General features: G+C 46.0%; 1 protein-coding gene across 1 annotated transcript in view; it reads left to right on the top strand.

The window, feature by feature from the left end:
* Window positions 1-10,793, top strand: part of LOC129699868 (interphotoreceptor matrix proteoglycan 2) — a 58,389-nt gene extending 47,596 nt beyond the window's left edge. The window contains exons 16-19 of the mRNA XM_055640008.1: window positions 2,029-2,214; window positions 2,384-2,552; window positions 6,663-6,746; window positions 9,043-10,793. Of these exons, the coding sequence (XP_055495983.1) occupies window positions 2,029-2,214; window positions 2,384-2,552; window positions 6,663-6,746; window positions 9,043-9,141 (538 nt within the window). The 3' untranslated portion in view covers window positions 9,142-10,793. The remainder of the gene's footprint in view (window positions 1-2,028; window positions 2,215-2,383; window positions 2,553-6,662; window positions 6,747-9,042) is intronic.
* Window positions 10,794-13,784: the final 2,991 nt, after the last annotated feature.

Genomic DNA, 13,784 nt, shown 5'->3' with positions numbered 1-13,784 from the left:
CTCATAATTTTATTCTAACAGGTCTCCCCACAACCTCCGGCATTCCAGAGAAAACATTCCAAGTCTGTTGAACTTCTCTCTGCAGCTAATATCCCCTAATCCAGGCATCTAATGAACTGATGATGATGTTATGTCATAGGAGCAGTGGTGGACCATTTGCCCATCGAGTCTACTCCACCATTCAATCATGGCTGATCTATTTTTCCCTCACAACCCCATCCTCCTACCTTCTTCCCATAATTTTTGACGCCTTTACTAAGTAAGAATCTGTTTTAAACAACGTTAAACATACCCGATGACTTGTTAATGAATCCCACAGATTTACTACCCTCTGGCTAAAGAAATTCTTCCTCAACTCCATTCTAAAGGTACATCCTTTTATTCTGAGGTTGTGGTCTCTGATCTTAGATTCTCCCACTTATGAAAACATCCACTCTGTCCAGGCCTTTCACTAAACTAAACTAAACTATTCAGTAAGTTTGAATGAAGTCCCCCCGTCAACTTTCTAAACTCCAGCAACTACAGGCCCAGTGCCGTCAGATGCTCATCTTACGTCAACCCAACCGTCTCCGGGATCATTCTCGTCAAGTTTCACAACGGGCACAATGTCTTTGCACTGTTTCTTTACATTCAACAAAAGATTTACCTAAAGTAAGTTGAATCACTTTCCATAACTCTGGCAATTAGACTTTGCTGTTCAAGCAACCTGAGATTTGCTCTTTCATGATTCACAGACGGTGGTGGGCAAATGGAACGAGCTGCCGGAGGAGGGAGTGTAGAAGATACCAAATTATTTCAGGCAAACTGATGTTCAAAATAGGTGGCGACACTCCTTCTTAAATGTTGAATTCGTATATAGATTCCCTTTGACTGTGTGATGGATGGGGTCCTCTCATCTGCTAGATCTATAGTCCCGATCTTCTGACCAACCTTATTGTGGACATTGCACGTAAAACAAATCTGCACTTTCTCTATAACTGTAAAGCTGCAACACTATATTCTGTACTCTGGTATTTTTCTCTTGCGTGTGTGCGTGTGTGCGTTGTGCGTTTGCGCGTGCTGTGTGTGTGTGTGTGTGCGTGTGCGTGTGCGTTGCGTGGCGTGTGCAATTGTTTGTTGTGTGTGTGTGTGTGATAATGTGCGCGTGCGAGTGTATTGCGTGTGATCTTGTTCGTGACTTTTTCTTCTCTCTGAGTTTTTCGTTTGCTCCGATAATGTTCGAGTTTTTTGTGATCTTGTTCTGTGACTTGACTGTACTCGCGTACAGTATGATTTGACTGGATAGCACGCACAACTCCATTTGGGGTATTGTGAGCAGTTTTGGGCCCCATATCTGAGAAAGGATGTGCTGGCGTTGGAGAGGGTCCAGAGGAGGTTTACGAGAGTGATCCCAGGAATGATTGGGTTAACACATGATGAGCATTTGAAGCCACTGGGCCTGTCCTCAATGGCGTTTAGAAGGATGAAGGGTGACCTCATTGAAACATACCGAAGAGTGAAAGGCCTGGATAGAGTGAATGTGGGAGAGCCTAGGACTAGAGGCCATAACCTTAGAATAAAAGGACGTACCTTTAGAAATGAGATGAGAAGGAATTTCTATCATCAGAGGGTGGTGAACATGTGAAATTCATTGCCACAGTAGGCCGTGGAGGCCAGGATATTTTGGCGCAGATTTACCAGATTCTTAATTAGCAAGAGTATCAGGGGTTATGAGGAGAAGGTAGGAGAATGGGGTTGAGAGGGAAAGATCGATCAGCCTTGTTTGAATGGCAGAGTAGACATGATGGCATAATTCTTCTCCTATAACTTATGAAAACAAAGATTTGCACCGTATCTCGTTACACCACTAATAAACCACTAATAATACCAGGGCCAGATTGCAAGCACACTCCCCAGACGCAGCAAGAGAAGCTAGAGATCCCAGGCCTCTTTTGTACCTGCGATAGGACTCTCTTCCCCCCCATACCCCCGAGCATCGTCTTGTTTCAGCGGGACTTGCACAGATAACCTGTACGCTTTAAATTCCAGATGTCACCTAGGGTCTGACTGGTTATATCGAGGCAGACGCTGTGCTGAGCTTGTGTCCGAGCCGCCACTCTCTACAGTTACCATGGTCCTGTGTGTTTTTGGAGCGCTGCTCCTTGCTTCCGTTCTCACTCTCCTCTTGCCCAGGCTATTCCACCAACTGGTGAAAAACAAGAACCGTCGTTCTCTGTAAGCCCCCTTTCATTTTTAAACCTTTTCCAACAAATTTCTTTCAAAGGCTTTTTTTTCCCTTGCTTCTTGTGCATGTGTTTGATTTTGAAACAATTTTTCTTCCTTCTGAGTTTTTCTTTTGCTCCGATAATGTTCGAGGTATTTGTGATCTTGTTCTGTGACTTAGACACGGTGGTGAAGTGGAGGGTCAGGCCAGTTTTAACTCGGGCTTTGAGGGGGATGAGTCATTGAGTGTCTCTCACGACCACCCACAAGATCTCCACAGACAACCACACGGCAACAACAACTCGACCACATCCTCTCCACACAGAAACCCACAGGCATTTGGCCAAGAGGTAACTACAACAGATTTTTTTTGAAAAACATGCATCTTTTTTTATTTTTTTTTAAATTTTTCTTTATCTAGAACTCTCAACTTTATTTCTGGTGTTGTCGGTCATTTTTCATTTTTGTTTTTCTATTTTCTATTTTTAATCGACTGAAGTTATTTTTGATTATTGTTAAAATGGCTGTCGAGATTTGAGGTGAGAGGACCTTGGTCCTGCATGCTCTTTTGTTATTCTTCCAAATCGGTCGCTACGTTTGAGGGTAACTGGCCTCTCCTCCATCTCTGTGTTGGGAACAGCTCCATCACAAGACCACAAGAAATTGCAGAGAATTGTGGACGCAGCCCAGACCATCACAAAACCAACCTCCATTCCATTGTCTCTATCTACACTTCACGTGACCTCGACAAGGCCATCAGCATAATCAAAGACCAGTTTCACCCCAGGCACTCCCTCTTCTCCCTTCTCCCATCAGGCAAGAGGTACAGAAGTGTGAAAACACACACCTCCGAATTCAGGGAGAGTTTCTTCCCAGCTGTAATCAGGCAACTGAACCATCCTATCACAAACTAGAGAGCCATTCTGAACTAATACCTACCTCATTGGAGACCCTTGGACTATCTTTAATCGGACTTTATCTTGCATTAAACATTATTCCCTTCATCCTGTATCTGTACACCGTGAACAGTTCAATTGTAATTGTGTATTCTCTTTCCGCTGGCTGGATAGCACGCAACAATAGCTTTTCACTGTACATCGCTACACATGACAATAAACTAAACTAACTAACAGACTTGGTACGTACTATCACAGCGTTCCAGAAACATTTGGACAGGTTCATGGAATAGGACAGGTTTAGAGGGATATGGGCCAAACGCAGGAAGGTGGGACTAGTATAGATGGGGTGGGCAAGTTTGACCGAAGGGCCTGTTTCTACGCTCCACGACTAACAGTCTTGGCCCCTTATGCCCCTGTCCCACTTAGGAAACCTGAACGGAAACCTCTGGATACTTTGCGCCCCACCCAAGGTTTCCGTACGGTTCCCGGAGGTTGCAGGTGGTTGCCGGAGGTTGCAGGTAGTGGAAGCAGGTAGGGAGACTGACAAAAACCTCCGGGAACCACACGGAAACCTTGGGTGGGGCGCAAAGTCTCCAGAGGTTTCCGTTTAGGTTTCCTGAGTGGGACAGGGGCATAAGACTGTGCCAGGGGAAACTGAGTAACCTCCCACTTTGTCATTTTGAGTGATACCTCCCATTAATAACCTGCAGTGACCGGACTGGGGCTCAGATGAACCATTGCAGCCAGGAAGAGTGTACATAGTCAAAGATAGACACAAAATGCTGGAGTAAGTCAGCAGGACAGGCAGCATCACTGGAGACAAGGAATGCAGCTAGATCTTAGGAATCACACGCCCAATGTAATGTTAAACACTCCACTAAACTCTTACAAACTTACAAATAGAGTTTGAAAATAAAGTTAGTTTCTTCTCAGCTGCTATCAGGCAACTGAACCATCCATTCAGCAGCTACAGAGCAGTCCTGACCACCCACCTACCTCATCGGAGACCTCTGAACTATCTCTAATTGGATTTTATAGCATTTCAATGTTGTATCTTGCACTAAATGGTGTTCCGTTTGGTTGAAAAGACTGGTGACAATTTGGAGGGACGTTGCAATGCCAAATTACGGTGGTGTGGAGCAGATGTTGGGGAGAGTATGAGGCCTGATCATGCATCATACATGATCAGTTTTGGCCTTCCAGTCACGCCTCCAGCCGGTTTGAGCAACTGCCGGCAGGGCTGGGCACAATTTCTCGCTCCACTCCGTCGCTTTATTTACAGAATACACATCCTCCACCAAATATCTGCCTCGCATGTTTCCAGAGTCTTTCTGGATTATCTGTTTTGCCGGACCAACAGAGGTTACGGCCTCTGAGAGGGGTCCAATGATACCAGAATGGTCTTTCTAGGCAGCCGAGGAGCTGAGATCCCGGCCCACAAAGTCGGCCTCGGAAGTTGGCTATGGGAACGGATTTGCCATCTCCGATGAGGTAGAGACCAGCTGCCTCACCCAGCCTAGGTGCCACGTATTCGGGGGGGACTGCCGGGCGGTGGAGGGGGGGAGGGGGGGGGTAGGATTTTAAGTGCATTTTTGTAATTTTGTCTGGATGCCAGGCCACCAGCTGCCAGACAGTCGATGGTAGACCTGTACTACAGCAGCTAAAAATTCCTTCATACATGTGGCAGCAGATGGTGGTTGCGTGCATGCGTGGGTGCATTGCTGAGCTCCCCTCTGTGTTGGCTGTCTCATGGTATGGAGAGCAGCAACAGTCTGCTCCGTCAGGTAAGTACTGGACTGGACTGACCCTCAGGGACTCCTGAACCCGCAACGGATTTTGAAGGTGGAGTGAGAGTCTTGTCCACCAAGTTGTTCGTTAGTCTAGGACTGCTGCGGGATTTATCAAGAATCAGCAGGCATAGGATTGAGGTGAGGGGGGGGAATATTTAATAGGAACCTGAGGAGCCACTTTTTTTAACAGAGGGTGGTGGGTGTATGGAACAAGTGGCTGGAGGAAGTAGTTGAGGCAGGTACTATTGCAGCTTTTTAAAAACATTTGGTCAGAGACATGGATAGGATACATTTAGGGAGATTAGGTGGGATTAGAGTAGTTGGCGACGTGAGCACATTTGTCCCAAGGGGCTGCTTCCAGGCTGCTTGACTATGAGATCCTGAGAAATGCATGCTTTAGAGAGACACAAGGAACTGCAGATGCTGGAATCTTGAGCAAAACACAAAGTGCTGGAGGAACTCAGCGGGTCAGGCAGTGTCTGTGGAGGGAAATGGACAGGCAATGTATTGGGTCTGGACCTTTCTGATTGGAGTAGGGGGGAAAGCTGGAGAAGAGGTGGTAGAGGGACAAAAAGCCTGGCAAGTGATAGGTGGATACAGGTGAGGTGGGTTGGATTGGCAGATGGGTGGAGTAAGTGACAAATAGTAGAAGTGAGAAGGAGACAAAAGGGTAGCAGATAAGGAGAGAAGAGGAGCTGGAATGAGGGATGTGGGTGGAAGGGGAGGGAGAGGAAAGTAGAGGGAGGGTGAAAGGGAAATGTGAGACTCGGGGAAAGGAGATGAGTGACAGGGGAGGGATAGGAACAGAGGTGACTGGGGTGGTGAGGGATTTAAACTTTAGGTTACAGAGTGGAAACAGGCCCTTTAGGTTACAGAGTGGAAACAGGCCCACCAAATCCATGCCGTTCAGCAATCACCCCATACACTAGCACTATCTTACACACTAGGGACAATTTACAAATTTACAGAAGTCAAGTAACCTACAAATCTGCATATCTTTTGAGTGTGCGAGGAAACCGGAGCACCTGGAGAAAACCCACGTGGTCACAGGGAGAACGTACAAACTCCGTACAAACAGCACACATGGTCAGGATGGAACCTGGGTCCCTACCGCTGTGCCACGGAGCTGCCCTGAGCGAACAAGCGAGGGAGGGGGGAAGAAACAGGGTGACTGGGAGATGACTGGGTGGTGGGAGATGGTAGGAAATGTGGAGGGGGCAAAGGGAAGGGATAGTGGTGGGGAGGAGTTATTTACTTTGAATTGTAATACAAAGGAGGGGAAAGGAACAGCTAGTTGTTCGTATTTTAATCCAATTCACGATTATTGGTAAATTGTGGTTTTAACATTGAAGGCGGTACAGTGGCAGAGTTGATGCCTTACAGCATCAGAGACCCGGGTTCAATCCTGACCATGGGTGCTGTGTATACGAAGTTTGTACATTCTCCCCGTGACCGCGTGGGTTTTCTCCAGGTGCTCCCGTTTCCTCCTGCACTGCAAAGACGTGCAGGTTTGTAGGTTAATTGGATTTTATAAATTGTCCCTATTGCGTAGGATAGAATTAGCGTACTGGTTGATCGCTGGTTGGCATGGACTCGGTGGGCTGAAGGGCCTGTTTCCATGCTGTATCTCCAAACCACACTAAACTAAACATTGTAGAGGCAGCAAAGTGTTAAAATGGATCATTGTCATCCAACACCTCCCGTTGGCCAGCAACCTCAGTCCTTGAACACAACGCAGCCAAAGCCACCATTTCTGGTTTATTCCCCACAGGTCACCGGAGTTTCGGCCAAGACCAGGATTCACCAACTAGCTGTCAAACACATGCAGTGGGAGCAGAATCCACAGCACTCACAGGTCAGTTGTGAAACATATTTGTGCATGGACCAACCTCATTTCATACATTCAAAGAATGAAGCCATAAAGCCTGCACCTGCAGGAATACTGAAAGAAAAAAACAAAAATACTAGAAACACTCGACAGGTCAGGCAGCTTCCGGAGAGAACAGTTGATGTTTTAGTCATAGAGTCATATAGTATCGAAACAAGGCCACCCAGTCCCACCTTAAAACTATGCCCTCTAATTCTCAATTCCCCTACTCTGGGCAAGAGACTCTGTGCATCTACCCAATCTATTCCTCTCATGATTTTGTTTATCTCTAGAACATCAACCCTCATCCTCCTGCACTCCAGGAAATAGAGTCCCACCTGCTCAACCTCTCCCGATAGCTCAGACCCTCGAGTCCTGGCAACAGAGAATATAGGTGCAGGAGTAGGCCATTCGGCCTTTCAAGCCAGCGCCGCCATTCACTGTGATCATGGCTGATCATCCACAATCAGTAACCCGTTTTTGCCTTCTCCCCATATCCCTTGACTCCGCTATCTTTAAGAGCTCTATCTAACTCTCGCTTGAAAGCCTCCAGAGAATTGGCCTCCACTGCCTTCTGAAGTAGAGAATTCCACAGATTCACAACTCTCTGGGTAAAAAAGTTATTCCTCATCTCCATTCTAAATGGCTTACCCCTTATTCCTAAGCTGTGGCCCCTGGTTCTGGACTCCCCCAACATCAGGAACTTGTTTCCTGCCTATAGCATGTCAAAACCCTAAATAATCTTATATGTTTCAATAAGAATCCCTCCCATCCTTTGTCACCCTGCATCCTCCTCACATTTCACCCTGATTTGTGTAATCTGCAAATTTGCTAATGTTACTTTTAATCCCTTCATCTAAATCATTGATGTATATTGTAAATAGCTGCGGTCCCAGCACCGAGCCTTGCAGGACCCCATTAGTCACTGCCTGCCATTCTGAAAGGGACCCGTTTATCCCCACTCTTTGTTTCCTGTCTGCCAACCAATTTTCCATCCATGTCAATACCCTACCCCCAATACCATGTGCTCTAATTTTGCCCACTAATCTCCTATGTGGGACCTTATCAAATGCTTTCTGAAAGTCCAGGCACACTACATCCACTGGCTCTACCTTGTCCATTTTCCTAGTTACATCCTCAAAGAATTCCTGAAGATTAGTCAAGCATGATTTCCCCTTCATAAATCTATGCTGACTCAGGCCGATAGTTACTGCTATCCAAATGTGCGGCTATTTCATCTTTTATAATTGACTCCAGCATCTTCCCCACCACCGATGTCAGGCTAACTGGTCTATAATTCCCCGTTTTCTCTCTCCCGCCTTTCTTAAAAAGTGGGATAACATTAGCTACCCTCCAATCCACAGGAACTGATCCTGAATCTATAGAATATTGGAAAATGATCAACAATGCATCCTCGATTTCTAGAGCCACTTCCTTAAGTACCCTGGGATGCAGACCATCAGGCCCTGGGGATTTATCAGCCTTCAGTCCCATCAGTCTACCCAACACCATTTCCTGCCTAATCTGAACTAATGCTTTCCAACCATACAACATTTTTCCTACAACCTAGTGCCCAGAATTGAACATAATATTCTAAATGCTGCCTCACCAATGTCTCACCAGCATCCTCCTCACTGCTCAACAACCCTCCTTGTCCCTGGACGACCCTCCTCATTCTCCGACAGCCCACCTTGCTCTCGCGGCATGGGTCCCATCAACATCCTCAACGGGCGATCTGGGTCTTCCGGAGGTGATTAAACTATCGCAATGAAGGGATGGGGAAGAGCTAATAATGAAGGAGAAAGCTGTCAGGGCAGGTTTGGGGGAAACAGTTAGACAGCACCACCTAAGGCCACACGTTAATCAGAGGAACACCCCCTTCATATTTCGCTTGGGCAGTTTACAACCCAGCGGTATGAACGTTGATTTCTAGAATTTCACGTAACCTTTGCATTCCCTCCTTCCCCCATCCATGTCATCTTACTAGTTCCACTGTTCGCATCCTTATATGCCTTCGTTATCACCTCATCCCCAGCCCACAATGGGCCATTCTGGGCTCCACCATTCCATGGTCATGCTTTGTTTTGGCCTTTTCTTACCTCCAGTTCCATCCCCTTTACTTTCATTCTTCACCCATGTTTTTTCTCCAGAGATGCTGCTTGAGCTGCTGGTACTCCAGCACTTTGTACCCATCCATGTTTTTTCTCCAGAGATGCTGCCTGAGCCGCTGAGTTACTCCAGCACTTTGTGTCCACCTCCCAACTTTACGTCTGTTTGTTTGCAGCTTTGGGTGTTACCAGAAGCGCAGGTGGACAGTGCACTCTCCTCTCTTCCCCCAGCAGAACAGAATACAGAGACATCGACTGAAGTCACAGCTTTCTGAAGAGTTTGGTCACCAATAACTTTAACAGGACAACTTGCCTATTGGCTTTGCACAATAATTCATTCCCTCACATGTCTGGGCTTTGGTAACAATATTGAAGCTCTGTGCTATGGTATATATATCTCTTAATATATAATCTGGGGTCTAGAGTGGTGGGGTATCTAAATAATGTTGTTAAAAGTATATCCATCAGTTTAAGTGTTTTTTTTAAATGAAGTACTGTGTTTGTAGTTTACAGTTTAAGAACCCAGTTAGGAAGTATAAAACTTGTGCTACATTCTTCTCCATTTTTTAGTTTATTTTAGAGATACAGTGCGGAAACAGGCCCTTCAGCCCACTAAGTCCGTGCCGGCCAGCGATCCCTGCACACTAACACTATCCTACACACACTAGGGACAATTTACAATTATACCAACACAATTAACCTACAAACTTGTTCATCTTTGGAGCGTGGGAGGAAACTGGAATACCCGGAGAAAACCCATGCGATCACAGGGAGAATGTACAAACTCTATACAGACAAGCACCTGTAGTCAGGATCGAACCTGAATATCTGGCGCTGTAAGGCAGCAACTTTACCGCTGCACCACCCCTTTCTTTAAGCTGCTTCTTAAAACCTACCTCTAATACTTTAGCCATTAATCCTAACGTTTCCCCAAGTGTCCTGACGTCAAACAAAGAATGAAAGGCCTCAGCATTTCCCTACACAAACAGCCTGGTGTTTCTGTACATCTTGAATTTCTGGTAAAATAACAGCTTTTCATTATTTAAAAAAATATTAAAAATTGCTCCTGAAATGTAGCCAGAGCTATAAACGTTTAAAATTATGTTTTAAGACCATAAAACATAGGAGCAGAACTAGGCCATTCAGCCCATCAAGTCTGTTCCACTATTCAATAATGGCTGATCTATTTTTCCCTCTTAACCTGGCAGAGTGGTGCAGCAATAGAGTTGCTGCCTTACAGTGGCAGAGACCCGGGTTCGATCCTGACTACGGTTGCTGTCTGTAGGAAGTTTGCATGTTATCCCTGTAACCACACAGGTTTTCTCTAGGTGCTTTGGTTTCCTCCCATATTCCAAAGAGCAGGCTTGTAGGCTAACTGGCTTATGTAAATTGTTTCTAATGTGTAGGACGGATCGTTGGTCGGTTTGGACTCGATGGGCCGAACGGCCTGTTTTCATGCTCTATCTCTAAACTGAACTAAACCCCATATTCTACTGCCTTCTCCACTTAACATTGTTTTGTGTTATTGACTTCATGAACCTGGGTCTTGTTTACAGATCCTCTACGAGGTTTCCCCTCTGACGGTGCGTATCTTTATCTCTACGTTCGGTCTCTATCTCACTGTTAAATCTCTTGCTTCTAAACAGTCTGACAGACCCTCGGTGACAATAGTTTCAGCTGTCTTAGCTCCACCCTCCAAACCGGTTCCCCCATCCGCTTTGAAACATCTTTGATGATTTTACTTCCCTTAATTGCTTCCATTTACTGAGTGTTTTTGTCTGTATGCGTGAAGCACCTTGACGTACATTCCTGGTGGCAAAGGTGTTGTGTTGGTTCGCGGTGCTTCATGTTTCCAATATTTTGTGCTGTTATAGCAAGAAATCTGTGTATGTTGAGAATTATACTTGAAATAAATAAACGTACACACATGAAGTATCAAACCCAGTGCTTACGAGGTGTGGGAGATGCAGGCAGACACGTGGCTTCATTGATCAATGGAACAACATAAAAGGGGAGAATTCCCAGATCATTCACCCGGTTACATTCTGCCTCCTGTGCACTGCACTCCGCAATGGTAACGTGGACCATTTTCACCACCTGAAGCTGGGTTGAGTTTCAAAATAATAGAACTCTTCTGTTCTAGAAGGAACTTCACAGGTGTGTGCATGTGTATATATGTAGAAATAAGGAACTGCAGATGCTGGTTTACACAAGAAAGTCACAAAGTGCTGGAGTAACTCGGGTCAGGCAGCATCGCTGAAGAACATGGATAGTCTGCAGACGAGTCCTGACCCGTAACATCACCTATCCATGTACTTCAGAGACACTGCCTGACCCGCTAACTTACTCCAGCACTTTGTGTGTTTTTGTGTGCGTGTGTGTTTAGTGTATGCGCAAGTTTGCGCGTGATAATTTATTTTTGTTGCATGTGTCTTTGTGTGCGCGTGTAAGTTTGTATGTTTATATTGTGTGTGTGTGGGATGAACAGATTTTAAATGCAAGGGGGTGGGAGAGGGAAAGCAAAACGAGCAGAGTGGAAGCAAGAAACATTAACTAATGTTGGGACAAGGAAAGCACCGAGAACTGCCTCTGCACCACGTGTGGGAGTGTCATTGTCTGAAATAGCATCACAAACTTCACCCTTTAAGGGCCTGTCCCACTTAGGCGATTTTTTAGGCGACTAGGCTGTTGCCACATGGTCGCCGGGATGTTGCCTGTATGTCTCCTCAGTCGTCCAAAGAGTCGTAGCATCTTCCTGGTTGCCGCTGGATGTTGAAAAATTGTCGGCGACAGTAGGTTTGATGTCAATGAGCATAACTTGACTTCCCCCGACGTAGACGCTGTCGTAGTTGTCGCCAGGTTCACGTTGGTTGTCGCTGGTGCTGACTTCGGGTTTTTTGTTGTTAAAGTAATGATTCTATTTCAAATGTTATGTTGAAAGGGGGTCCAGTCGGCAGTTTTTGGCGACCTGCTACGACTATGACAGTCGCCTAAAAATAGCCTAAATGGGACAGGCCCTAAACTCTTTCCTCTCCGTGTGAGAGTGGGACCCCTTAGCCTCAGTACATTTAAAATATTGACACAAAGAACTGCAGACGCTGTTCTCAAAAATGCCTCAAAGTGCTGGAGTTCTGCAGCTGGTCAGGCAGCGTCTCCATAGATGCTGCCTATGGATAGTGATGTTTTGGGTCAGGACCCTTCTTCAGACTCTGACATTTAGGGTTGAAGCCCTTCAGACAATCGATGTTCTCCAGAAATGCTCCGAAAAGCATGGATAGGTGGCGTTATAGAAACATAGAAATTAGGTGCAGGAGTAGGCCATTCGGCCCTTCGAGCCTGCACCGCCATTCAATATGATCATGGCTGATCATCCAACTCAGTATCCCGTACCTGCCTTCTCTCCATACCCTCTGATCCCCTTAGCCACAAGGGCCACATCTAACTCCCTCTTAAATATAGCCAATTAACTGGCCTCAACTACCCTCTGCGGCAGAGAGTTCCGGAGATTCACCACTCTCTGTGTGAAAAAAGTTCTTCTCATCTCGGTTTTAAAGGATTTCCCCCTTATCCTTAAGCTGTGACCCCTTGTCCTGGACTTCCCCAACATCGGGAACAATCTTCTTGCATCTAGCCTGTCCAACCCCTTAAGAATTTTGTAAGTTTCTATAAGATCCCCTCTCAATCTCCTAAATTCTAGAGAGTATAAACCAAGTCTATCCAGTCTTTCTTCATAAGACAGTCCTGACATCCCAGGAATCAGTCTGGTGAACCTTCTCTGCACTCCCTCTATGGCAATAATGTCCTTCCTCAGATTGGGAGACCAAAACTGTACGCAATACTCCAGGTGTGGTCTCACCAAGACCCTGTACAACTGCAGTAGAACCTCCCTGCTCCTATACTCAAATCCTTTTGCTATGAAAGCTAACATACCATTCGCTTTCTTCACTGCCTGCTGCACCTTCATGCCTACTTTCAATGACTGGTGTACCATGACACCCAGGTCTCGCTGCATCTCCCCTTTTCCTAGTCGGCCACCATTTAGATAATAGTCTGCTTTCCTGTTTTTGCCACCAAAATGGATAACCTCACATTTACCTCGCATATGGATAACCTCACAGTTATGAGTCGGGACCCTTCATGTCAAATGTTTAACAGCCCATGGGAAGCGTTGTGGTGCAGTCTCAGATTCAGATTCAGATTCAATTTTAATTGTCACTGTCAGTGTACAGTACAGAGACAACAAAATGCATTTAGCCTGTGGAAACTAATCAGAGTGACACATCTGTACCAGAGGAGGTACTATCACAATGTTTAAAAGACATTTGAATAGGTATATGGATAGGAAAGGTTTAGAGGGATATGGGTTAAACGCAGGCAGGTGGGACTAGCGTAGATGGGGCATGTCAGTTGACATGGGCGATTTGGGCCGAAGGGCCTGTTTCCACCAGTGTGTCCATGACTGGTGAGCAGGACATAGCTTGGCAATGTCACTGAAGAACATCATCACAGGCATCAAGAGTCTACTGACCTCTCACTGACCTTCAATGGGTGTTACTGTCATTAAATCCCCCTGCATCTTGGCACACTATAGATCAGAAGCTTTTGTGGAGCAACCATATATGGTCTCAATAGCTCAGTCATAGAATGGACAGCACAGTGGTGCAGCAGCAGAGTTGCTGCCTTACAGCGCCAGAGACCCGGGTTTGATCCTGACTACGTGTGCTGTCTATACGGAGTTTGTCCGTTCTCCCCGTGACTGTGCGGGTGCTATAAGGCAGCAACTCTACTGCTACACCACTGCACTGCCCTGTGTGACGAAATTCACCGCACTTAACCACCACAGGGACAGTGAATAGAAAGCCACAACCTCAAACCACATCCCATCCTGATCGCCAAGTACCTGGAAGGTAGGCGTCAT

This window comes from Leucoraja erinacea, chromosome 8 (assembly GCF_028641065.1).
Source record: "Leucoraja erinacea ecotype New England chromosome 8, Leri_hhj_1, whole genome shotgun sequence".
In the NCBI taxonomy this organism is placed as follows: domain Eukaryota; kingdom Metazoa; phylum Chordata; class Chondrichthyes; order Rajiformes; family Rajidae; genus Leucoraja; species Leucoraja erinaceus.
The sequence above is the reverse complement of the archived record's forward strand: the minus strand, read 5'-3'. Positions and strand labels throughout refer to the sequence as shown.